The sequence below is a fragment of the Mus caroli genome, chromosome 18, assembly GCF_900094665.2.
Source record: "Mus caroli chromosome 18, CAROLI_EIJ_v1.1, whole genome shotgun sequence".
In the NCBI taxonomy this organism is placed as follows: domain Eukaryota; kingdom Metazoa; phylum Chordata; class Mammalia; order Rodentia; family Muridae; genus Mus; species Mus caroli.
In genome coordinates this window covers 35,061,988-35,089,601 of record NC_034587.1, presented here as the reverse complement: position 1 = coordinate 35,089,601, position 27,614 = coordinate 35,061,988, and the positions used below count along the sequence as shown (strand labels likewise).

General features: G+C 41.6%; 1 protein-coding gene across 2 annotated transcripts in view; it reads left to right on the top strand.

Moving 5' to 3' along the window:
• Diaph1 (diaphanous related formin 1) overlaps positions 1-27,614 on the top strand; it is a 95,211-nt gene that overhangs the window by 35,648 nt on the left and 31,949 nt on the right. For both annotated transcript variants that reach the window (XM_021150286.1, XM_021150287.1), the window contains 10 exons: positions 1,893-2,001; positions 3,063-3,173; positions 3,322-3,440; positions 4,264-4,380; positions 5,346-5,461; positions 6,171-6,235; positions 7,815-7,994; positions 8,618-9,310; positions 9,950-10,064; positions 10,545-10,553. In XM_021150286.1, the coding sequence (XP_021005945.1) occupies positions 1,893-2,001; positions 3,063-3,173; positions 3,322-3,440; positions 4,264-4,380; positions 5,346-5,461; positions 6,171-6,235; positions 7,815-7,994; positions 8,618-9,310; positions 9,950-10,064; positions 10,545-10,553 (1,634 nt within the window). The remainder of the gene's footprint in view (positions 1-1,892; positions 2,002-3,062; positions 3,174-3,321; positions 3,441-4,263; positions 4,381-5,345; positions 5,462-6,170; positions 6,236-7,814; positions 7,995-8,617; positions 9,311-9,949; positions 10,065-10,544; positions 10,554-27,614) is intronic.

Genomic DNA, 27,614 nt, shown 5'->3' with positions numbered 1-27,614 from the left:
TCCCAGCACCCACAATAGTTTGTTACTTCAATCCAGAAAATCCAATGCCTACTTCTCATATCTGGGCACCAGCCATGAACATATAGACACAGACACGCAGACAGGTAAAACCCAACATGCATAAAGCAATACATTTTTAAATGAAAAAAAAGTGTAGTAGGCTTATATCTTAGATACGGTTACTATTGCTGTGCTGAAACACCATGACCAAAGCAACTTGGAGGGAAAGGGCTTATTTCACTCACATTTCCATACAACAGTTCATCATGAAAAGCAGTGAGGACAGGATCTAGCATGGCAGGAACCTGGAGGCAGGAGCTGATACAGAAGTCATGGAGGAATGCAGCTTACTGGCTTACTTCCCATGGCTGACTTGGTCTGCTTTTTTATAGAATCCAGGACTACCAACCCAGGGATGGCCCCACTCACAATGGGCTGAGCACTTTCATATCAGTCACTAATTAAGAAAACACCTAACAGTCCATCTTATGGACAAGTATTTTCTCAATTGAGGTTACTCCTTTCAGATGACTCTAGCAAGCTGACATAAAACTCAGCTAGTACAGCTTATCTGCTACATCTCCATTAATACTGTTTTACCTGGAACAAAGGTTTCCTTTTTTATTGTCATCTGTGTTTAATTTTAGAAACAGGTGAGGAGACATTTTCTCTGTGTAACCCTGGTTTTCCTTAAACTAATCCTTTAGACCCGTTTGGCCTTGAACTCACAGAGGTCCACCTGCCTCTGCCTCCTGGAGTACTGGGATTAAAGAAGTGTACCATCGTCATTAGTAATGAGGTGCAGCTCATTATTGTTTTATTAATCCAACAATATTATAAACGTATATGAAATAAAAATAACAATTCACTTTCCCCCTGAAATCCTGCTTTGAAAAAAACCCATTGCTAATGGCTTAGGTAGAGTTCATATAGTTTTTTTCTAAGCATAAACATTCTATTTCCTTGATTCTTAGAAATCTTGCAGTCTTAGAGCTGAGATATTATTATAGTTTATGCCTATAAACCATTTCATATATAGAATAGGTTTTTGTTTTCTTGGAAGCGTTGGTTTAAGAAAAGTAAAATATGGCTTTTTTTTTTTTTTTCAAATACCCCTCACTACCCCACCTATCGTACGTACCTGCTGTAGGTTTTTAAAGGTAGAATTGTTTTGTAGTCTAGACTGACCTCAAACTCATGGTCCAGGTTAGACACGTCTGATTCTCTTGTCTCACCCTTCCGAGTCCTGAAATGTCACGTGTGTGCCACCACATCCGGCTTCAGCTAGGTTATTTTTATCTAACAGATTTTGGACATCATTCTTTTTTATTGGTACTTAATAGATTTACCTTATTCTTCGTGGCTATGTAAAATATTATATGTAGGTGTATAAAATACCACATGCTGAATCTGCCTTCTGTTTCACTTATTTAACATTTCTGCAGTTTCTAGACTTTAGGTACACTGAAGCAGATTCTGACCTTGCTGTGGATGATAAGAATTTTACCATTACCAGTGGTGTCATAATAAACATTTCTATGCATATTTCTGTTATATTTATGCATTTATGTTGGATAGCTTTCTAGAAGTGGACCGCATGTAATGTGCATTGGATATTGATGGTACTATTAATATCAGATGGTCCTTAAAAAGTCAGAGTAACTTATATTTCATAGCTCAAAGATTTTAACTTTGTATTCATGAGTAGGAATCTAGGAATGGGTTTCAGGAAATTATTCTCTCAAACTGGTATCAGTTGGGGGTTAAAAAAATAATTTGAGAAATCTGAAGCACTGGTGATGTCTTGTTTCCTAGTTGGTTTGTTCCCTGTCTTATCTCTCCATGTCTGTGTCAGTGCACCTGGGCAATTCTCTTTCTGTTTTCTTGGGCAGGAATGAACGAGTTCTAGAGGCAATGACAGAGAGAGCTGAAATGGATGAGGTCGAACGCTTCCAGCCACTTCTGGACGGATTAAAAAGTGGGACCTCTATTGCCCTCAAAGTATGTATATGCCCTTAAATCTGCTCCAACAGGAGAATAGAGTAGAATTCAAACGGAAAGCCCAGAGTTCACCTGTCCTTCATTTCTCTGTGGTATGGGAAATAAATGTAGGGCTTTGCTTATGCTGGATAACTCCCTCATTACTGATCTACCACTGAGGAAGGAACTGGGGAGCCCTTTTTAATTTCTTATTTCATGATATTTTTATTTTGTTTTGTAGTCTGGACTGGCCTCAAACTCATTATATAGTCTGAGCTAGATATCTCTGATCCTCTTGTCCTAGCCTCCCAAGTCCTGGTAATTGCCCAGGCTAGTCTTGGTGATCTTCCTCCCTTCTGAGGCACACAGGTCTACACCACCAGATTTAGTGTTATTTGGCTTTGTAATAGAATATATGGAGGCTGGAGAGTTGGCCCGTCAGTTCAGACCATATACTGCCCTTCCAGAACACTAGTTCAGTTCCCAGCACCCATGTCAGACAGCTCACAGCTGGGGATAACTCAATGCCAGGGGTATTTGATAACTCTGGCCTCTTTGAGCATTGGCATGCGTGCGTGTACACACACGCACCCACATACGCACGCGCGCACACACACACATACACACACACACACACACACACACACACACACGCATGTGCACATGCACATAAAATTGAAATTAATACAGATTTTAAGTTTTTAATAAAATATGTAGTGTGGTTCTTAGCTATATTTTTTATATTTTAGTTTTCCTTTTCCTAAAGGAAAATAAGTTTTTGTTCTCTAAAAAGCAAAGAACTACTTTTCTCCTTGTGATATTGATAGGATAAACCAGTTATTTATTAATACCTTAGGAAAGGTATTAATAAAGGTTAATGATTATGGTAACATAGTATTTCCTTGGATTCATTTAAGTGCCTCAGTTCTCCGGAGTTGTGCTCATTTTGTTGCTCTAGCATACATTTCTTCTCTATAGTTTTTATTCTGTATCTTTTGTGGAGCTCCAGAATGTATATAAATAGTGGAATCCTTGTCCATCAGGTTGACTGCTGACACAGCCGCTGCATTTGCTTGTTTCAGGTGGGATGCCTACAGCTCATCAATGCTCTCATCACTCCAGCTGAGGAACTGGACTTCCGAGTTCACATCCGAAGTGAGCTGATGCGCCTGGGGCTGCATCAGGTGTTGCAGGTAAGATGGAACCTTTCCTTAGAAAGGCTGGACTGGCCTTCCTGCTCTTCCAGCCCTGATCATCTCTGAGGTGATTCTGGTTTTCAATTTAAACACTAGGTGGGAAAGGCTTGGATTTGGGTTCTCTCACCACTTCTGTGATTGACAGGAGCTTCGAGAGATTGAAAATGAAGATATGAAAGTACAGCTGTGCGTGTTTGATGAACAAGGGGATGAAGATTTCTTTGATCTGAAGGGACGGCTGGATGATATCCGCATGGAGATGGAATATCCTTTTATGAATGATGACTGAGTTCAAGACAGGTGGTGCATTTACTTATAGACTGAATGTATGGAATAGTGTGGAGAGTGACGACTTAGAGTAGGGCATAGGACTGGGAGTGGTGGCACATGCCTTGAGTTTGTCTCCTAGCACTCAGGAGGCAGACAGGATCTCTTCTGAGTTTGATGCCAGCCTGGTTTTCATAGTGAACTCCAGGCCAGCTAAGGCTATACAGTGAGAGTCTGTCGCAAAAAACAAATTATATATATATATATATATATATATATATATATATATATATATATACATATACATATACATATACATATATATATATATAATTTATTTATTTATTTTACATAAATAAAGCTGTTGTCTTTATTTACTTCAGCATAGACTAGGAAAGCTAGTAAAGGTGACCTTTTTTTAACATAAAGGCACCCATCACCCTGGCAGTCATTCAAGTACTAAAGTAACAGATGTTATAGCCAGATTGCCCTTACATCTGTCCAGACCTACAGCACGATAACTTCTGGATGTAGGGTGGGATGCAGAGCTCTTTGGACTGATGAGCAATAATACTATTACACAGTTGCCCCCCTGCCACAAGTGACTTTGGGATGGTTCTCTTTTTAGTTTCTTCAAGCTAGAGGGAGGGATCCTGTGTCTATGGACAGTGCCACTCTTGGTGAAGAAACTAGTGGTGTTTTAGGAACAGCTGTTACGGTAGAAGTGGTATCTTGATCCTTTCTCTTAGCTTCTGTTGAACAAGCAACCTGTCAAACAGCTTCTAATTACTTGACTTCCTTAGCTTGTCCTTCTTTCTACTGACTTTGGTGAAGTTTTCCAGATTATTTTAAACACAGTGAAAGATTCAAAGGCAGAGCCACACTTCCTGTCTATCTTGCAGCATCTCCTGTTGGTCCGAAATGATTATGAAGCCAGGTAAGCTGATAATGCGTATGGGAAAATTTGAGTCTAAATGGAAAAACAGCATCCTTAAATTCAAAGATTGTTCTAGAAAGGTAAAAAGAAATGAAAAAAAGACTGGATCAGGTTCATTAGTTACAGATCTAAAGGAAATTGATTTTGTCAAATCAATAGTAGTAGAAGCTACTACCACTTCTACTGTAAGTCTACTGTTGAGTTTGACATAGCATATCAACTACTTTAATTCACTTGAAAGGTACCTCTTTGGATAGGATATTGTGTATAAAGTAAAATGTCCTTAGGAGGTGGTGGGTAAGTGGGGTGAGCATGACCACAAAGAGAGAGGGGAACCTAAAGTTCTTTCTGCTTGCTTGGAAGTAGAGATCGGCTGTAGCATGACAAGAAGGAGCAGAAGCCTGGAATCAAGCCTGGGCATTGGGAAGCAGATGTTAAGAGAGTATGTTGGTGGATGGAGAGATGGCTCAGTAGTTTAGCATGCACACTGCTCTTGCACAGGACCCAGCAGTTCCCAGCACTCACATTAGACCCACAGACTACCTGTAATTCCATGTGATACTCGTGACCTCTGTGGCACTTTTATACCTGTACATATGCATAGATCACACACAAAGAAAAAATTGAAAAAAGTGTGTGTGCGCGCACATGCATGTCGGTAGTTATGTGCTTGGGGTTGAACTCAGCATTTTCCCCATACTGAGTACGTGTTTTACCACTGAGCTACAGCCCCCAACCTGTAAGAGCTTTTGAGTATCTGAAGTAGGAAGAATGAAAGCTGATCTAGAAGAGGTGAATCTGCTAACACAGCAGTGAAGCTTCTCTTAGCTTCCTCAGCGTTCTTCCTGGAGTGCTTATCCTTAATTCTTTTTAATGTCAAAGCGGTTAACACTTCTTGATCCAGAATACTTCTGGAAGATACATTTTTTTATTTCCTTTTTAAATCTGTTTTGTTTCTTTCATAGGCCACAGTACTATAAACTGATTGAAGAATGTGTTTCTCAGATAGTTCTACACAAAAATGGGACTGATCCTGACTTCAAGTGCCGACATCTGCAGATTGATATTGAGAGACTGGTTGGTAAGCGTGCTTTTATATCTGGCTCCTCTGAACACCCAGCACGTCTGCATTTTGTTTTCATCTTTCAGTGAAATTTTCAGAGAAATTATTCTAGTCTCTATTTTAGTTCGTTCTCAGTATACCCTCCTTGCTGGGATTGTTTGGTCTCCTTAGTTTATTTCTGTATAGTGAAAATCTTGCCCTTTCTTATACCCTGTTTCTTGCAGGGACTTCAGGTATTTTCTGACCCTGCTGGTCTTAGAATCATAAATGTCACAAAAAGGCACCCTTCGAGTGATTTCCTTGCGTTGCACTTAGAAATCCTAGGTTAAGGGCCAGCAAGGTGGCAATAAGTAGATGTGCTTGCATGTGGGCCGAGGACCTGAGTTTTGTACCCCAGATTCCGTATGGTGGCAAGGAAGAACCACTCTTGATAGTTGTTGTCTGATTTCCATACATGCACACGCCTGTACTCAGCACATACATATACACTCATATACACTGGATACACACAAAATAGGAAACAACTATATAGATAAAACTTAGAGGACACTGTAAATTATAGTTAACTGAAATTCACATTTCTTGGTCTAGTGCAGACCATTAAGAGTGGTAGCATCAGCAAGGATAGCCCTGGAGTGTGTTTGAGGCTTAGGAGCAGAGACGCCAACCTTGGCACTGAGACTTGACTTACTATGTTGTTTCAGATCAAATTGCTTTTTCTTTTCAGATCAAATGATTGATAAAACAAAGGTGGAAAAATCTGAGGCCAAAGCTACAGAGCTGGAAAAAAAGGTGTGTATGAGGAGATCAGGCTAGAGGGCTTCCTTATGTGTGAAACTTGGGTTCACTCTCTAGCATCATCCACAAATGTGTGTATGCAACACATAACACAAGTAAATTTGGAGTGTATCCTTTTTTTGAAGCTAATTAGGTTTTTGATATTTGAGAACAGTATTGTCTATGATATTTTGAAAGTATTCAGAATCTAAAGATTCCTAAAGAAAAATCTTTTTGTTAGCGGTAAAGGGGGTATTAATGTGAAATGAAAAGCTAGAGGTGGGGCTGGTGAGATGGCTCAGTGGGTAAGAGCACCCGACTGCTCTTCCAAAGGTCCAGAGTTCAAATCCCAGCAACCACATGGTGGCTCACAACCATCCGTAACGAGATCTGGCGCCCTCTTCTGGAGTGTCTGAAGACAGCTACAGTGTACTTACATATAATAAATAAATCTTTTTAAAAAAAAAAAAAAAAAAAAAAGCTAGAGGTGATCTTGTATAGTTCTTGGGACACCAGACAAGACAGCAAAGACATATGGCATTCTATATAAGTGTGCATCTCAAGTTCCTTTTATCTCTATAGTACTTAAGGATTCCTTTTGTGGCTGGAACGGTGCACTGCAGCTGTCCTGGTTTATGTTAGTTAGGGTTACTATTGCTGTGATAAGGCACCATGACTTGTTCAGCAGTGAAGTCAAGAACTCATGCAGGGCAGGATCCTGGAAGCAAGAACTGATGCAGAGGACATAGAGGGTGCTGCTTACTGTGGCTTGCTCCTCATGGGTTGCTCAGCTTGCTTTCTTAATAGAACCCAGGACCACAGCCCAGGAATGGCCCCACCCACAATAGGCTGGCCCCTCCCATATTGATTACTAACTAAGAAAATGTCTTATAGCTGAATCTTATGGAGGCATTTTCTCAATTGAGGCTCCCTCCTCTATGATGACTCTAGCTTGTATTTAGTTGACATAAAACTAACCAGGATGTGGTTAAAGGTCTTTCATGTCTTGGGTTAGTTGGCTTGGTTTTTACCTATAAAAGTAGGAAAACAGAAAATGATGTCTCATTCTCTTTTCCTTTAACTTTGATGTTAAGGTCAAGACCGTGCTGCTCACTCTTTTCTAATCGTTACTTGGGAGGTGGTCAGTAGGGTCTGAAGAGTAGAGTTGGGACAGAGCAGTAAATTCTAGGGACTAGCACTTAGGCTCTTTTCTGGGGTGAAGAGCAGCCTTGCTGTGATCAAGACTAGATCATCTTACAGTCTGTCATCAAGAGAAGCCTCGGCTGGAGGCTGAAGCAGAAACTAGAGGAATGCTGCTTACTGTCTCTTCCCATTGGCTTGATCGCTACCTCTTACACATCCCAGGTCTACCTGCCTAGCTAGGGATGGCACAGTTCATGGTGGACTGAATCCTCCTGCATCAGTTAGCAGTTAGGAGGATTCGTCACAAACAGGAACCACAGACCAATCTGATTTGAGCAGTGATTCATTTGTAGCTCCCTCTTCCCAGGTGACTCTAGGTTTGTGTTGATAGCTGAGCTATAACAGAAAGTTTGCTGGGAGCCTGAGTTGGTTTTTTCCCCCCCTTCTTTAGTTGGATTCAGAATTAACAGCGCGGCATGAGTTACAAGTAGAAATGAAAAAGATGGAAAATGACTTTGAGCAGAAACTTCAGGATCTTCAAGGAGAAAAGGATGCCTTGGATTCTGAAAAGCAGCAGATCACTGCACAAAAACAAGACCTGGAAGCAGAGGTGTCCAAGCTGACAGGAGAGGTAACGTCTGAGCAGGGATGGCTCCGTGCCTGCAGCTGCTCTCTGTAGCTCAGCTCTGCTACACTGTTCTTGGCTCCTTAGGCTCCCCATGCGAGGGAAGAGCAGTTATTAGATGGTGTTTTAAACTGTCATTTACTGTTTTTAGTTTTGGGAGCAAATATATATATATAAGACAAAAATTTAGAAAATACAGAAAAATGTAAAGAGTGATAAAAGTTGCTTACAGCAGTATCCAGAAATAATACACTTAGGGGTAAATACTAAAATGTTGACTTGCCTTTCTGTCCAACTTAGCTTATGGTTCTGACAGCCTCGCTCTCTTTTCTCTGCAGTTACAAATGCCTAGGCGACCTGCAGTCCTGCTGACTTGTTTGCACAGTTGTGGGGCTGCCTGCATAGCACATAGTTCAGTTTTATACTGAGTGTTTACTCAAAGCACACTTAAAATAAGAACACAAAGACTTGAGTTCTAGCTTTGTGACAGGAGAGCCATGTGATCTTGTGACCACTCAGTCCGTCTGCAGTTAAACAAAAAGATGGGTTAAGTGATTTCTTAGGTCCTTTCCAACCCCAGTCTCCTTGAAGTAGGGTCAGAAGTACTTTCTTGTGTGTTGCTTCTTTAGGTTGCCAAGCTGTCAAAAGAACTAGAAGATGCCAAGAATGAAATGGCTTCTCTCTCTGCTGTGGTTGTTGCACCTTCCGTTTCTAGCAGTGCTGCTGTTCCCCCTGCCCCTCCTCTGCCTGGTGACTCTGGCACTGTTATTCCACCTCCTCCACCCCCACCCCCTCTTCCTGGAGGTGCAGTCCCACTACCCCCTCCTCTGCCTCCAGGTACTTGTATCCCTCCACCTCCTCCTCTACCTGGAGGTGCTTGTATACCCCCTCCCCCCCAATTGCCTGGCAGTGCTGCCATCCCTCCACCTCCTCCTCTACCTGGAGTTACTGCCATCCCCCCACCTCCCCCTTTGTCTGGGGCTACTGCCATCCCCCCACCTCCCCCTTTGCCTGGGGCTACTGCCATCCCCCCACCTCCCCCTTTGCCTGGAGGTACAGGTATACCACCACCACCTCCTCCTTTGCCTGGAAGTGTTGGCGTTCCCCCACCCCCTCCCTTGCCTGGAGGACCAGGACTGCCTCCTCCCCCTCCCCCTTTTCCTGGAGCACCTGGCATTCCTCCACCTCCACCTGGTATGGGCGTGCCTCCACCTCCCCCCTTTGGATTTGGGGTTCCTGCGGCCCCAGTTCTGCCATTTGGATTAACCCCAAAAAAAGTTTATAAGCCAGAGGTGCAGCTCCGGAGGCCAAACTGGTCCAAGGTAAGCTTTTCTTCGTCAGTAGATATTAAACTGCTTGCCTTGCCTTATGTTTCGTGCATGGGTAGGCTACCCAGTGTTAGGGCTCATGTCTGTCCATCTTCAGGTTCTACTTGTGTTTATGTTTGTATAACATCTATATTTCAGATGCTACCACAGAAAGATCTGTGGACCCTGTATGAATATGTCTTAGTTAAATTTAACCTCACTTAATACATTTTGCCCTTTCTTTGATATTATGAGCACCACAGTAATTTAACAGTTATCATTTTTCTAGAGTGCAGTTGACTGAGAGTGTGCTGGTAAACCCTGTGGTTGGCTCAGTCTTTTGCTTCTAGAAACTAAGTAAAACATAGCCAGATTGATGTGGATATGTAGAGCAAGGCACACTGGAATGAGACTTGAATGCTTCTGAAACCAGGAGATTTGGGGTTAGGAAGAAAATCAGCATAACTGTTTTTGATTCCTGACTGATTACCAGTGGACAGACCAGAAGCATTATTATTTCTGATTCCCCCATGAAGGGCACAGCTACTGTCTGATTCTCAGCACAGGCTAGTCAACGTCGTTGAGAATTAGAGTCCTAGCATAGGGCGTTTAGTGCTGACCCTAGTAGCTCTTATCCCTTGTCTCTCTGCACAGTTTGTGGCTGAGGACCTTTCCCAGGACTGCTTCTGGACAAAGGTGAAGGAGGACCGCTTTGAGAACAATGAACTTTTTGCCAAACTTACCCTTGCCTTCTCCGCCCAGACCAAGAGTGAGTACCCTCCCTTTTAAGTTCCAGACATAGAGAGCTTACCATGTCCCTTAAGTGGGTTTCCTTTGCTTTTCCCTTCACTGGGTAAGGGTAGAAAAGGGAGTGTCAGGACGAAGAGACATTGATTTTTCCATTCCAAGGAAAAGAAACTGTTCTTGTATTATGGGGTTCCTGGGGTTAGGAAAGAGAACTGTTACTTGTAAGTATTTTGTGTCTGTATAACTAACAAGGATATAAGACTGTGGTACCAAAAGCTCAGATTGGGCCCATTTTGATAGTTTTAATATTAAACGGATTATGCTTCTGTCTTAAAGTGTCATTTCCAGACAGATTATTTAATTAGTAGGGGTTGGTGAGTGCCTTTGAGAGGTTGGGTGACTAAGCTATAAACTGTTGACAGTAACCAAGAACCATGTGTAATTCCTGTTCTATTTCTTTCCAATATCTGATGCTTTCCCTCCTGGCCCTTGGTTTCTGCAGCTTCTAAAGGTAAGAATGCAAAAGAGCCTTTTGGTTGGGTCAGTTGAGTACTAGAGAAAAGGATTAGATATATGTAAAGGACTTTCTCTTTAGAAGGTGGAAATTAGAGATTGAAGGTTGGTTGATTTGCTAGTTTTTCCCCTTTCCTCCCTAGAGCCCAAAAGACCAGCAGCGACAGTGCTACAAGGGAGAAAGTTGGCTCAAGTGTCCACTTCATAAACTGACTACCCATTCATAAATTGGCCCACAGTGAAGTCTTAGGAAACAGTAGATTGTGTTTCTTCCTTCCGTGCAGGTACAGACTCAATAGTTAGAGAGCTTTCCTAAGGTTACATTAACCAGATCCAGGTGCTGTGACTTCTAGCCTATGGTTTCCATATAAATAATAATAATAATTCCTAAGGTTACCCTAACCAGATCCAGGTGCTGTGACTTCTAGCCTATGGTTTCCATATAAATAATAATAATAATAATAATAATAATTCCTAAGGTTACCCTAACCAGATCCAGGTGCTGTGACTTCTAGCCTATGGTTTCCATATAAATAATAATAATAATTCCTAAGGTTACCCTAACCAGGTCCAGGTGCTGTGACTTCTAGCCTATGGTTTCCATATAAATAATAATAATAACAACAACAACAACGATGATAATTCCTCTTCCTCCTCTCCTTCTAAAACTTTCCGTGCGCTTGCCTTTATTTTAGAATTTTAGAAGGAAGGGATTTGAGCTCTTAAAATTTGAGAAGTAAGGAGGACCCAGACATGAACAGTGTAACAGTGAGGTTTACTCTGTTTTCAGTGGTGTGAACTGCCCAAGGTCGTCAGTAAAGGGCCATGATCCTTAATCCCTTCAGAAATAGTTTTGAGTATTAAACTGAATACTGAGCCAGTTCCCTGTGTTGTGATGGAGGGGTTTGGTGCTGGATACTCTCCACTGAGCTGCAGTTTCATCTCAGTACTGAAACAAGTGCTTCCAAAATCTCTGTCTTCACACTGATGGTGCAAGAGAATGAGATAAATACACATTATTGTGCTATGAATATCTCAGCTCACAGAGTGACATGGAGATATGGGTTAAATAACATTCTAGACCATATAGTAGGTTCAAATTTATGACTTTGAAGTTTTGATCTAGATCTATGCTTCACAGACGTCTGCCTTTCCTGGGAACCTTGAAAAGCTTACCATCCCACCGAGAGTGCACGCAGCTGCAAGGCCTGTGTTGGCTGGGTGCAAACATCCTTTTGTTGGCAGCGATGTCTTGTGATGCAGTCAGAAACATTAGATTAGGGAAAGCCAACTAGGTCCTGGGTGTTTGTGTAGGATTAGAGAAGAGGAGCTATCTTCTGGTTGTAACGTATTCAACTCTAGCAAAACTAGTGTGGTAGAGGCCCTTGTAAAGTGTTTTCAGCATAATAGCTTGCCAGTATTAGTAAGGAGTTCTGTAGACACTAGATTTTCGTGGTTTTTTTTGTTTTTTGGTTTTGTTTTTTGTTTTTTGTTTTTCGAGACAAGGTTTCTCTGTATAACCTTGCTGGCTGTCCTGGAACTCACTTTGTAGACCAGGCTGGCCTCGAACTCAGAAATCTGCCTGCCTCTGCCTCCTAAGTGCTGGGATTGAAGTCGTGCACCACCACCGCCCAGCTAGATTTTCTTTATATTGCATTATTTCTTTACATTTTAAACCTGATTTTCTTTCCACTATTTGTTAAACGTATCTGTATCCCCTATATGTTGTACTGATACGTAAAGTTCTTTATACCTATCAACTCCTCTAAGAATAGGAGGTGAAAAAAAATCTACCCTACACACCTGCTTCCTAAAGTAAGATGCCTCCAACCATTGCTTTTTTAAAGTTCAAAATACGCATGCCTCTGCTGAGACTTTTGGCATACTCCTATAATCCCAGTTTCTGAGGAGGATGAAGCAGGAGAATTGCAGTTTATGTCTAGTAAGCAGCTTAAGGGCAGGCATGTTTACACTTGCCCTGGGTTCAATTCCTGGTACCACAAAGAAAGGGAAGGGGAGGGAAGCGAAACAGGGAGAATGTGTGCATCTTTTACTAAAAGACAGAAACAGATCCTAAGATGGATGTGGCCGGTTCTCTTTCAGATTTAGTTTCTTGTTTCTGAGCTCTTTTGTTCCTGTAAATTGGCCTGTCTGTTGCTCCTGCCTGGCTTTGTTTGAGCTTTAGGCTTTGGTAGGAGCCTGTTGAGGGAGGCAATAATCTTCCCCATCAAAAATTGAGGGTATTTGACATTTCCCTGTGACTCTTCTGCCCACTAGGTGGCACTCACCAGTTGTATCTTTATTAGTGTTTACACAGTTTTTGCTGTTACTCTTTGAGACAGGGTCTTATCACTGGCTGGCCTAGAAGTCACAGGGAACTTGTGCCTCTGGGTCCTGAGTGCTGGGGTTACAGGTGCCGAGCACTGTGCCCAGCAATGTCAGGGAATTTCATAGCTTCAGCCACTTAAATCTCTAGAAACAAGATTGTAAGTGCTCCCCCACTTTCCCTGGTCATGAGTCTCTTGGCAGGGAGATGTCTGTTCTGCCCATTTTAAAATGTATATTAGAAGCAGAGTCCTGTGCACACACCTACTTGGGGTTGTTAGCTTTTCTTTACTAGCTTGCCGTGAATTTTGAGTAGGGCAAGATTTTTGGCACAAAGTATTTGGGAAGTTCCTTGTGATCTAAAACCAAAAATCTACCTTTTACTTGGGTCTTAAGGGATAGTGTACTACATGTATCTTTTGTTGTTGCCTCTCTCACCTGTGGTGTAGAAATGAGCCTGTAAGTATCCTTTCTTATACTCTGACATATATTGAGGATCTACAGAATTCAGTATTGTGCCAAGTTTTTGTTGCCAGGAAGCTCCACTTGTCTCCTTCTCCATCTCTCATATTTCAGCCTAAGATCCTGTATATTTTTAATTGTCTTCCACCTGACATCTGAAATATTTTGGTGTGTGGATGGTGTGGGATGTAGAAAGCATTTCTTTCCCTTTTGGCCTCTCGTCTTTTCTTCTGTCACCCTTACCCCAGTGGAACCAGTGTTGTCTGCTTTGTTCTGTGACATCTCTTTCAGACGCTGCTAGAATCAGTTTGGAATCTGATACCAGTTTGTGTCACCCACTTCCCTTGTGTTAGCATCTGTCTATTCCTTGTTACTCTTGAGATCTCAACAAACTGAAATTCTGGCCTTCTTCATTCTTCAGTGCTACTTCTAGTTTAACTTTCCACAATGTCATTCTTAAACATTTCCTTAGTAGGTCCAGGATGTGTGCAAGCTGCAGTGTGCATGTGGAGGTCGCAGGACAACTTTCAGGAGGTACCTTATCCGACTCAGATTGGCAGCCTTGGTGGCACGTGCTCTACCCACTGAGCCATCTTGCAGCCCTGAATTTCCCCAGTTATTGTATGAAGGGTCGTGATTCTACTACGATTCCTGCCGCACACATCTCTGTTTTTCTGATCTTAACCTCCACCCTTCCTCACCTCTCCTCTCCCATGTTCATTATAAATAACTGCAGCCCTTCTACTAGCTCGCTGGTTTACCACTGTGCTGGTCCTGCGTGCTTCCCCATATGCCCCGTTTGCCGTCCTGAAGAGCAAAACCGGGGCCTCACACATGCTAGTCAAGTGTTACCACTGACAATGACAACGTGTCTACAGCCCATCCTCTTCTTTGTTTAGTATTGCGACCTCAGCAGTGCTCTGGCTTTGGACACTGGAACTTGTAGCCTGTCTTTCACCTTGATGACTTCACTCCTCACCTGAAACTCCATGGTAAACATAGTAATCATTCCTCTGGTATTTTTCTTCACTGAGGGCCTCTCTCATTCGTGCTTGATTGGCAAAACCACGGTTCTTGTGATTTCTACTTTGTCTGCACTGGATCTGTGGCTGTGCATCTCTGACTATTACTGGAATATTACACACACACCTTCCTGGGGCATGCGTTCTTTTCTTTCCTTAGTAAGTGTTCTTATTTTGATCCCGTTGTCTCTGCTTGCTCCTCATTTTCCTCTCCTCAGAATGTTCTATTGTGTGGCCTTTGATACAGTTATGTTTTAAGTATTTTTATGCATTTTTTGTTTGATTTAGTTTTTGATACAGGGTCTCATGATTCCCCTGCTGTCCCTGAGCTCAGTACCACAGTCTAGTCTAGCCTCACTGCAGCCCAGGTGGACCTCAGACTCGGTCTTTTGCTCTTCTCCAGGCTAGCACATGCTGTCACGCTGACCTCTAAGCAGTCCTGGGTTTTTGTTTGTTTTTTCAGTGTTTATTCTTTTATTAGATTTATTTAGTGTGGGTAGAGGTGCAGCACACAGTACCACGATGCACTTGGGGAAGTCAGAGGATAACCTGCAAAAGATGATTTTCCCTGACATGTGGATGTGGAAGAATCACACTCTGGTCAGCAGGCACCTTTACCCAGGAGCCGTCTCACCAGCTCCCTTTCAGCACTCTTAACCTACTCAGTTTCACACTCTTGTAAAGGACTAACTTCCCGTCTTTTCTCTGAGAGGCCCAGCATTCCAGCGACAAGATCGAAGCAATCCGAATGGGAACTTTCCAAAGCTTATACCACCATGTCCCCATTTTCTGTCTTTTCTGTTACTGTGGTCCTGTCCAAAGGCAGTTCCTGATTGACTAACCATCGTTGCCACAAATATGTAGAATATCCTGAAAATATACAACAGTCTCCCTTCTTCCCTGTGGTGACCATGATTAACCATTCCTTTTCTATACATATGTTGTTTACATAATTAATTCAGATTTAGTTGATGTGAAAAAAAAATCAAGGGAAATTTCAAACAAAACCTAATTGGAAAATTAAGGAGCAATTATAATAATTGTGTAAACATACTTTTTAGTACAGCAAACAGATTCCATATGGTAAATAGTGTTGTGTATTTTGTGTAACGTCCTTTACCATTTCTTGATGTTTTATATAAACTTGCCTTGCTTTTTTAAAGTTTCATGTTATTGGATTATTTCAAATGGATAGTTGTATTCTGTCATGATTAAGACAAGTTTTATACAAAACTGAACCGTCCTCATTGAGGATTTTAAGTATTTTTACAAACATGACCACAGGAAAATCCTATTTGTCTTTGTATACTTTATATTTCTGCATAGTGGTTTCTGAAAGGTGACGTTCATACCCATTCATACTCCCACCAAAAGTAAGAAATGATCAGAATGTCTGATGAGGGAAATGTATCTTGTTTTAATCCCTTTACTCATGCATGAAATTCCAGCAGAGGTCCCCTCATACACGGTCTCTTTCCTTGTCTGTGTGTGACATTGCTGAGAACAGAGACGACCCCCGGCCTCAATTTCTGCTTCTGGAACTTTTCTCCTCCCCTTTTTTTGAAATTGCTGCCTTGCACAGTCAGTCATAACCTCTGATTCTTGTTTCTACAACTTCCTATGGGCTTTTGTTGCTGTTTTTGGTTGAGTTAGGTTTTTCCCTCTTTATTTTAGGTACCAAGGGTCAGACAGGAGAACCTACTGCTTTCTTAGAGCTAGTCTTGGGAGATTAAGAGCTAAAACTAGGTGGAAAGTTTGTAACTTTTGCTTGAAGGCTGCTGCTGTAGTTCCTGGTCACACTTACTAGTGGAGATTTAAGGGAGGACGTCATCAGATTAAGATAATTTAACTTGAATTCCTTCTAAACTTCAGGGATCTGAGAATCTCTAAGCAGCAGTGCACCTCTCCTTTTCGCCACCAGATGGCACATGGAACTCTCTTATTTTTGATGTGTCATTGTTACGCCGGGTTGTGATGCAGTCACGTTAGAGAGCAACCTCCTGCCGCTGTTGTGAGATGCAGACTGGTACGACACCGCCCTCTGCCGACCAGGAGGTTTATTTGCGAGCTGTTCAGTAAAATTAAAGCAAGATGCTGCCTGTCAGATTTTACCCTTTACAGAGGGATCTTGTCTCCAGGTGCAATTAGAGTCTTGCTTCTTAAGAGTAAGATCATTGTTTCTTTGGGAGTCCTGAGGCCGGATAGTGTTTGCTTTTTAGTCTGATAGCCTCATGAAATCATAGCCTTCTTTTCAGAGGGCTTAAAGGGAGGTTTATTTTAGTGAATTTCGTAGTTTAAAATATATGACTATATTTTAACATAATCACAATCGATTTCTGTCACAGTTTTTTACTGAAAAGCTACTTCAAACATTAGATGCTTCTATATTTTTTAAATTTTTACTGTATCAACACAGTTCCAATTTTACAGCTAATAAACTCTGGTATTTGCCTATCTTACAATATTAGAGATAGGCACAAGTTGAAACTATTGTTCAAGCCCAGGTTATCACCTAACATTATAGACTTTTTTTTTTTTTTACATTGGTATTCTGCCTCCATGGATGTCTGTGTGAGAGAGAGTATCGTATCTCCTGGAACATTTGTGAGCTGCCATGTGGGTGCTGGGACTTGAACCTGGGTCCTTTGGAAGAGCAGTCAGTGCTCTTAACCACTGGGCTATCTCTCCAGCCCCATTTTTTTAGAAGGCCTTTTCAGTGTATTGATACCTTGATCATCTAGTCTGAGGATCAGTATAGCCTAAGCTTCTGCCATCTTCTGACTCTGTATTTAAGTGTTCCTTAGTACCATTCAGCCTCAAGCTTTGGTGTGCATAAGGTTTGATGAGGGGATGTTGAAGTTAGACCTCCTGGCTCTGCCTCCAGAGAATATAAGTAATAAGTCATGGTGAGTGTGCATTCTAGCACTCAAACTGGGTGCTGTGGCTCGGTGCTTACCCAGTGTTCATTTTTCTTCTTTGTCTTCCCGCTGTCTGCCAAAAGCTAGAAGCTGCTCTCTGCTTTTATTTTATTAACATCTCATTGCCTGTATCAGAATAGCTATATGTGTAACCTGGTCCTTAAGGCAGTAGTGTGAAATTAATTAGAAAACAGGTTTTGTTTGTTTGGTTTTTTTCCTACTGACTTCTGACAAGCATTATTTAGGCACTTGCTTTTTATAAAATTCTTTTCTTGCTATTCTTCTCTTCGTATCTCAGTAGCATCATGGAAGATGTTTTAAGTTCCCTGGGGTCAGTGAAGAGCTGGAAACTTGTGAGTAGAGATTGAGTGGGTTAGAGAGATGAGTGTCATCACCTTTGTGCAACAAAGCAGGAGGAGATGAGGATGGGAGAGTACAGGGACCCTGCATACATAGCTCCTGAGCAAGTTTGACTACACTCTTGCTGTGGAGAGCAGGGATGTTGTCATGAGAAAGAACAAGGTCTCCAGGAAGCATGGTAGAAGAACTAGGCTATGCTACATATTGGAGCACTCTTGCTACCTACTGGAGCCAAACCTTGGGAAAACTCACTGAACTCAAGGACCCTTAACCTTCTGCTCTTTAAGAATTCTCGAGTCTGAAGCATTTTGTTTGCTGTTACTGACCATGAAGTTGGGAGAGTGTTTCTGCCGAGAGATGTTTGCTCTGGCTTTTGTTTGTGCTTGTGTTTGTTCTTCAGCAGGGGTAGCACAGGTATTTCAGTACTGAAGATGCTGTAAAATAACCTCATTCCCAGTCAGCCTTTACTCCAGTCTCCCATTCTCACCCTCTAGAAATAATCATCTTTTATTTTTAATTCTGTTTCAGGGTTTTTTTATGCAATTATAAGCAAGTACAAATATGAATTCTTGTTCTTCCTGTGCTTGCCACAAGATACATTGTGTCTATGCTGCCCTACACCTCAATGCTGTAGCTTCAGAATTCTTTATGTAAAAAGCCTTGGTCACTTACATTCTAAGTGTTACTGTAAACACAAGGATATATCACAAATAGAGGACTCAAGTAGTCTTTGCTTTTTTACACTTCTGTTGACATTGTTCTGCTTGCTCCAGCTCCAGCTTGTATGTTTGGCCTCTTGTTCTTTGTACCCCTCTTACTTAACACACCGTCTTGGGAGTTGCTGCCGACACCAAGTGCGTAAATGAAAATGTACACAGCTCATCCTAAGGCCTCACAGCTGGCGTGGAAGCAGGAGACCAACATTTTCTGCCCGAAGCACTTCCAGATTACGAGCTGAGCGAGGCACTGAGGCAGGGGCAGAGCTTTTGTATCCCAGACACAGGACACTACTCCGTGGTGGAGTCTGGCACTCCCAGGGACGAGGCTAGTGCAGCTCATTGTTTTCTTGCTTTTATCTCAGCTTTTTGTTTCCTTTTTAAAAAAATGATCCTTTCACAATTTGCTTATGTGTGCTTTGATTGTAGTCCCCTGTATCGGCCTCTCTTAGCCCTTCCTGCTGAAGTCCCTCTTCTTCCCTGTCCTGTTTTTATGTCTTTCTGTTTGTGTCCCATTGCAGTTCATTACTGTTCCCCATATGATCGTTTGCACTTAAGATAAACTGCTCCAGAACCCATTATCCTGTGTTTGTACCATCTGAAGACTCTCCCATGATCCAGAAGAGTGTCTGGCACGAGGCTCATTGAGAACCAAGAAGCAGGCTATAGATGCCCTCTCACAGCTGCTTTACAGGGGACTGTGTAGAAATATAATAAGGGTAGAGACCAGAATATGGGATATTTTTGTTAAGCCTTTTAAGTAGATTTTTTTCCTGTAAATTTACAACAATGTAATATTATCATTATAGTAAGGAGAAAAGAATTTGAAGGAAAATTAACTATATTCAATATATTTCTAGAAAGAAGTACTGGAGTCCAGTTACTGTCTACAGAGCAGAGTTCAGCAAAACAGGCAACAGCATTTGCTTCATTTTCCATACTGATCCTAGGTTAAGTTAGTTTCATTTGGGGGGAAAAAATCAGTTTCTCCATGATCCCCCGGGCAAAGGAATCCCATTTAAATGAAGGGAGCCTCTTCTGCAGAGTGGATGGAGCCATTCTCCTCTCTAGATCTTACTGCAGTTAAAACTCAATTGTAAGGAGCAGTGAGTTTCTTTTTAGATCTATTAGATTAGGTGTGTGTGTGTGTGTGTGTGTGTTCATGTACACATTTTCTATTGTCAAGGATACCTGCAAAAAGTACTTCCAAGGAGGTCTTATTTTTCTGATCTGCTTGCAGTTTTTCTTTTGGCCACGGTGTGTGCGCAGTTGAGCCATTTTGGCTCAAGTTCCAGATTGTGAGGTCAGAGCCCAGGGATTGGAGGAGCCGATCAGATGACTTTCGGTAACTCTGATGAAGTCCTGCCCCTCATCCCCTCCCCTTCTCCACCCTTTCCTGGCTCCCAGCTCTGAAACAAAGAAGGAAAAAAAAACAGCAATATGATGAAAACCAGCAGCTGCCGCTGCAGACTCAGGCTGGGGGCTGGGTGTTTACTCCATCTGTCTCTTTGTTTTGCTACCTGCTACATCCCTTCCCCCAAGGCCGGAATAAAACAGAATATTTCTAGAATCCTTTGTTGAGAGTGAGGTAGAAATGTGCAGTTTGCTCCATATTTAGGTGTGCGTAGGTGAAATGGCAGAGATAAAATTATCCTGGAGCACCTAAAAACCGGCTGTGGCAGCTTGCCCTCCCTGTTCTGTTTTAAGCAAGGCTGCCTGTTTACTGTCAGCGCTGCACCTTTTCTGTAATGCCTGTGTGTGCCAGCTTAGTTTATGCCTAACCACAGAATCAATATGTCCTTTGCTTGTTAAAATCTCCTAGTAAAGGAATGCTGTGACCTGAGATCTGTCGGGTTCAGAATCTAGCAGGAGTGAGTGGCAGGAAGGCAGCATGTCCTCTAAGGGACTGCTGTGCTGCTGCTCTATACTCCTTTGAGTTTTTACCAGTGAGCAGGGGCTTGGTTTCCTCACAAATGGCATGTCAAGGGAGAAATGAGATGTAGGACAATATTTAGGTTAGAACAGAATTTAGAAATAGGTCAGTCAGTGCTGACTTTTGAACTCACAAATTCCAATTCAGACTGATGTTAAAAACTGACATTTAAGTTAAAAGTATTGTGATAATGGTAGGCTGTGTATTTTGAAAGCCATAGTCTTTTAGAACTACATACTGAGATGTTTCCAGATGATGTTATATGACAGACTTCTAAGTGGACAGGGAGATTAGTAAAAATGAATTGGAACAGTAATTTATCAGTGTTGGAGTAGCTTATTATACTAATCTATTGGGAGATTTTTTTTTCTTATAATCTTCTGAGAAAGGAAACATTGTAGGTAACACCTTGTACTTGATGCCCTCTCACATGCCCTAGCCTGCTGTCCCCTTGCCTTGTCCCTGTCCTGTCCCTTCGCTGACAAGAGGAATCCTTGCTTGGGGAGGTGCCTGTCCTTCCAGTCCCTACCCACCACACCCAAGCAGAGCTCTTCTCCACACTCCCTGAATCATGGTTCTGGGTGTGATGGGAACGGAAGTGAGAAATTCAGGGACTTAGTGTCTGAGCAACCACAGGGTTTGTGAAGTGCCAGCTTCTAACTCGGCTTTTTCTCGACATGTTCTCTCCCTGCCTTCTGCCCAGCTCTCAGCATCTGCCTGGCTTTATTTTGTCCTTTGAGTTCATCCATTTCTGCTGGATCGTCTTGCTTATTTTCACGGCTTGCACTTTTATAATGCCCTATCTACAAGATTTAGCAAACGAGTGTATGTTTTGGTCAAGAGGTCAGTGATGATGATCAGGTTACCCTTAGGCATGGATAACTGCTGTTCAGTTATCCAGAAAAGCACGCTGTTTTCCCCTGCTGTGGTACATACTTAGAAATAGCTTTAGAGTGCTGTTTGTTGTTTTGTTTTTCATGTAGCCTTAACTATAAGAGATATAAACTAAAAATTCTGTATATAGACCATATCTCAGTAACACAAAAATGGACTCTCTTCATCTTCTCAGAATCAGTTCATGCAGAGTCTAATAAATACATGGTGGGGGTACTTAGTGGTTCAGTGTCTATGTTACTGTCACAGAAATTTTATTTCTCAGGGGTGTTATAAGATATTTGTTTTTCAAATGTGCCTAGGACATCATGATTCTTTTACAATTCCTTGAAAGAAATTATAGTAGTACCAAAGTCTACCTCACCTGACTCAGTGTATTTACCACAGTAACCTTGAGCTTGGAGTGACCCTTCTGCCTCTGTCTCCTCAGTGCTGGGATTAAAGGTGTAGACTCACATATCTGGCTTTCCACCTAGGTTTTTATTATTTTTTGCCCCAGTGCTTGCAGTCAAATCCAAGGCCTCAAATATGTTATCCCCCAAACTTCATGGTCAATTCTGCTTGGCTCTTAAAAAATGCTGTGTGGCTGTGGTGCTTCATCATCTCGCATTAGACAGTGGCTAGATGGCATATGATGGAGAGACACTTTTCTTTTGTTTGTTATTTAACTTACTCAAGGGAGGGTGTTCCCCGTGGAATAGAAGCGAATGCCTTGTTTGGGCATACAGAAGGTAGTGTTTCATCCTGAGTAGCCTGGTGAGGGTGAGTGTTGGGTGGAGCGGCTTTTAAACAGCCTGCACCTTCCTGCTGTGTGGATGTAACTGGTTTGCCCGCTAGTCTCTTCCTCAGGTGCTTTCCCAAAGTTGCTTATTCTGACCCCCTTACTCACTGTGAGTCTTAAGAACCTAGTTTCCCAGATGTCAGGCAACTCCCACTCCTCCGTTTCCTGTTTGTAGTCTTCATTGAGAGAAGCCAGGAACAGGACTTCCTGGGGAAGTGATGGCTCTAGCTCTGGGACTCTGGGGGCCATTAGGTCATTGTGAAGTCAGGGGATGGTGCTTTACAAGGATTTCCTTTCTTCCTGTAAGCTCTTAGAAACCGTTTCTAACCACAACAGCAGTAGCTGGGACTCAGGTCTGCTCACTTTGTACCTTGATTCTGTCTTTAGAGACTGAAAAAATAAAATATTTGCCCCCTTTGTACCTCAATTTCTGTTCCTTGACCTTTGAATTCAACATAGATACCCAGGATTATAACAGAAATGACTTGCTTTAATGCAAAATAATACAGAAAGGAAAAAACCCGGAGTCCCTGTGTTAGACACCAGGGGGTGCCCTTTCTCTTCTTGTCACTGCCTGGCACTCCCTACTGCATTCAGCCATTTTAGACTGATTGTTTTTGCCCCCAGCTAACTCCATTTTGTGTTGATGACGCAGGAAAATAAAAAAGATTAGGCAAGGAGGAGTCTGATTGGAGGAGGGAGAAAGACAGGCTGAAGCACAGCTATAGGCAGACCCGTTTACTCAGCAGTGGCTCACCAGGGACACACCTTGCTGCAGGCTGCTGCCTGCATTCTGAGCAATCGATGCTTGCAAGTCCCTGCCAGCTGAGCTAAGAGCGAAGTGGATGCTAGCTAGCAATAGAATGCTGAGACAGCAGACAGCAGCATCCTTCTTCATCTAGACTCTGAGGTCTGTGTTCACGTGTTTTTTATAATTACCTGGAAAGAAATCAGTTATCCTCATAAATCCAGGAAACATTTTTTATTTAAAACATGCTCTTAAATGTGCACATATGTATAAAAGAGCCATGTAAAACATTCTTGATCATTTTTAGAAATAAAAAGTGTGGGCTGGAGATGTCTCAGCACTTACTGTTCTTGCAGAGGACCCAAATGTATTCCCAGCACCCATGTCAGGTGGCTCACAACTGCCTGTAACTCCAGCTCCAGAGGCATCAGAAGTCTGGCCTCTACAGGTACCAGCATTCACATGTTCAGACTCACACACATACCTATGTATTTATCACCCAGTTTAAATCAACCTTGTTTTATAAACCTGGATCAACCTCCTCTGGGACACTCATTACTAGGAAACATGAGCTGAGCTTGTTATTTAAGCTGTAGTAGGTCAAAATCCGTGTCAGAGAAATATGCACCTCAAATACAATATGTAAATATTATCAATTGTGGCATTTAATATTTTCAATTATAGTAGTTTATCTATTTATTTGAATCAGAGACAAACAAAAACAAAGCCTACAAACTGTAATTGGTTAGTAGATGTAGGTTTCTTTTCAGCTTTTGGTGCCTTTTAAAATACTCAATATTCAATATATGGGGCACTAGATTTCATAAGAATATTTTCATGCAAGAATGTCTTGTACTGCCTTTTAATTTTTATCTTCTAATTTATTTACAGTCTTTTAAAGGAAAGACAGAGGCTGTCTTAGGTTGGGATTGAGAATGTACACAGCTAGACTTCCCTTTCATGGAGCGTAGCCTTTGAACGGAAGAGTATTCCAAGGATCTAGTAGAGAGGATGCAGGATACAGCAGAGTAAGTCTCATCCGAGCCTCTTACCACCAAAGCCTTAATACAGACTTCTTTCAACACAGACCATAGCCACGGTGCTATGAACCACATCTTTCTTATGAATTCAATCAGGCTTTAAGCTTTGGGACTGTGGATGGACCCCTGTTAATCGCTGTGTCTACAGGTTGGGTGGTTTCATATCCTTTAGCTTTTCCTCTCAGATGGTACTTGGACCTATCTGCTTGATAAGACCTAAAGAGTTAACACTACTCGATGGGCTATTTTACAGTGGACATTGTCATTGTATGTGTTTGGCACGGTTTTTGTTACAGCTTTTAGACTGCATTTGCACTCCACACGCCTGTGTTCTCTTTAGTGATTTCTCAGACTAATTCAAAGACAGATGAAATGAAACCTCTTGCTTGGATTGTTCTTTCTGGCTTTTTGAAATAAGTGACTCTCATCTTCTGCAGCCACAGCCAACAACCCATATCTTTGCTCTAGAGAAGAACACAGCCCAGAAGTTGTGGTTTCTGGCTTGCAGGCAGAGCTGGCAGGTCTTTGGAGACGATTTACCCTCTACCTGGCTTGGAAGCTGTAGGTCTCATTCTGCAGAAACATGAAACCAAGGAGTCAGCAGAGTGATAGCAGTCTATGTGTGTCTGTGTGTATGCGTGCATGTGTGCACATGTGCTGGTGACACATGTGTGTTGGTCTTTGCAAAGAAAATTCTCCTCCCTGTTTGCTGAGCTGACACCATTCAGTGGGAAATGTGATTATTGTTGGCATCCATCTTTACCATCAGGTAGGTCTGGAATCCACAAGTCTTGGCAAGGCTTTATGCTAATACTTGTGTACTCAGTTAACGCTCCATTTTGTTGCAGTGTTTGGAAGGTGACAGGCATATGGGAGTGTCCTGTGGGTTCTTCTGCGTTGTGACTGTTTACTACTGGTTGTTAAAGCCGTTTTTAAGTCAGCGTCAAAGCTAAACCAGAACTAGCTATCTAATGATGTGAGCATGTGAATGATACATAATATCTTCCTCACAGCATCCTGAAGGATACCAATTTAGAATTTCACACAGTGATATCAGTCTACAAAGCAAACTTTTTTTTATCTGTGTTCCCTTGTAGTCTTTGCCTGTGATGAATATGTAGCATATTTGGTGAGGTGGGGGTGTGTCTTGGTTGAAATGTCCAAAGCATTTGTATAGGTCAATAACTTTTTGTTTGATTTGTTTTTTGAGAAACGGTTTCTTTGTGTAGCTCTGGCTATCCTGAACTAGCTTTGTAGACCAGGCTGGCCTTGAACTGCTGGGATTAAAGGCATATGCCATCACACCCAGCCAGTCAGTAAATTTTGAAGACTGAATTTATAATAAATAATAATAATAATAATTTATATAAATTTATATAACCAGCTCCTAGATGAAGAAATAGAACATTACCAAGACCTAAGTGCCCCAGAAAGTCCCTTCCATTGACAGCTGGTCACCCACAGCCCACAGCGCCCACTCTCCTCACTTGTAGCATCACAGTTCCTGTTACTTGGCTCACGCTTCTGCAGCGTCTCTGCCTATTTGCTCACTCCGACAGTATATATTATCTTCTGAATTAGCTCAGCACCACTTTGAAAGAGCAGCTAGCTAACTACAATTCAATAGCTTGCCTGCACCAAGCTGCTTGATTATATTATTTGTCCCATAATTCTCATGTTTCTCTCTATCTGTAGATAACCCAGTCACAACCTTTGCCTGTACTCTCCACCTTAATTTTGTAAGTCTCACTGCCAGCCGTTGACTGTTATACATTGATCTTTAAATAATGAGTGAGGCTCATGGTTGCTCATGGTACTACCAGTCTTCCTTCTCTGTCCTTAGATGACCCTTTGATTCTTTTCATGCTTAATTTCTAGTTACTTAAATATAACAAAACCACAAAAACCACACACACATCCCACAATTCCATTGGACACTTCAAGTATATTAAATCATTACACTTACAAATGAGACAATTGCCACATATATATTTGAAGTCTAAAAATACCTGTTTTGAGTAGAGTTCATTTGTTTAATAAATAATTCTCGCTTTCATGGAAATCACTGTTTATCATATTTCAGATTATTTTGCATCCAAAAAGACTACAGAGAACAGAACTAAATTATATTCTTCTTTTGCTTCAAATGACTTCATTCTTTGTAACAAGAGTGATAGCTTATATTTAAATGATTGTCTCCAAATTCCAATGTATGTCCATTACTACACATAATTCAAATTATATATAATTGCATGTATGTAATTATATGTGTAAATATGTCATACATGTATATATGTATAATTTGAATCTCATCACAAATCAATAAGCTCAAAAAGGTTCTATTATTTTTACTTTACACATACATAAGCATTGCTAGATCATCTTTCGAAAATGTCACAGTTGTCAAGAAGTGGAGAACTGTTTAAGCAATGAATGTTCTCGAGTCTTACTTGTGTGACAGTCTCTGTATTGCCACACCCACAGCAGTCGTTTTCCCTCTAGCTGTTTGCTTGGGATAGCTTTCCTGTCAGTCAGAAGACAGGTCACTTAAGAACTGCCATACAGTGAGGACCATTATAAACTACAGGCCAGTTACTTTCTGGAGGCCCTTAGAACTATGATAAACCTTCCCATGAAAAACAGCTGTCTTGATTAAGGTTACATTTATGAACACTAATTTGCCTGTTTTCCCCATTGTTAGCATGTATTAGTTATGTGCGTTAGTGGGTTTCGTTGTGGCATTTCCATACATATATCATACAGTCATAATGTTAATTCATCCTCTCCCCCTCTCCCCCTCTCCCCAGACCCTACTGGACCACCTTCTGTATTCAGGTTATAGGGGTTTTTTTGGTTTTTGTTTTTTTAAGTTATCACTTAAATATTCAACTTTTGTGTCTGGCTTATTTCGCTCAGTATGCCCTCCAGTTCGTCTGCTTTCTTCTCAGCATTCATCTGCCAGAAAGTTCTTTCCTTGGTTTGCGGAGTCCTTTCCTCTGGATTTCCTGCTTGTTCTCCATGATGTGCGCTTTTGTTCCCTGCATCCGCTGTAAATTGATAGTTGGGGCTGAAGAGTTAATCAAATCCAGGCTGTCCTTTTGGCTGGGTTTTGCCAAGATATCTTGCTAACTGGGTTCTGTCGATCCTTCTGTTCAGAAGGCGCATCATATCTGATTGTCCCTTCTGTGTGGCCAGCAATTACTGGTATACACAGGATTGTATAGTAGTGATGATTGCAAATAGAAGGATTTCTTCTATATTCTAAAAATTAATCTGTCGCCAGTTATGTGTGTTGTAGGTTCTTTGGTTTGTGTTTGTGTTGTTTTGTTATCGTGTTTTTATCTAAACATGTTTATATAAAGAGCTTGGGGTTATCAACCACTTAGCCCCAACTAAAACACAGTTTAGGCTTTATTTCATGGTTATAGCTCAATTCTAATTTTTCTTAGTAATGAATTATACTTCTTTAGAAAGTTATGTTTGATCGAAGCTTTTGTATATATTTTAAATCGGTTTTATCTTAGTACTTGAGGCATACTTAGATCAATCCTGAATTTTCAGTTCTGGGGAACTAAACCCTCACACAAGCTAGATAAAAGCTCTGCCACTGAGCTTAGATGTTGGTGATGTGCACCTAATTTACACGTCACCTTCACTGTTAAATACTGATCATTTTCACCAGAGACTGTTGAATTTGTTGGTCTTTATTTGAAAAAAAAAAAAGTAATTTTTGACTTGGTTAATCTCTTCAGTTAAAATTCATACATTTAGCCGGGCGTGGTGGCGCACGCCTTTAATCCCAGCACTCGGGAGGCAGAGGCAGGCAGATTTCTGAGTTCGAGGCCAGCCTGGTCTACAAA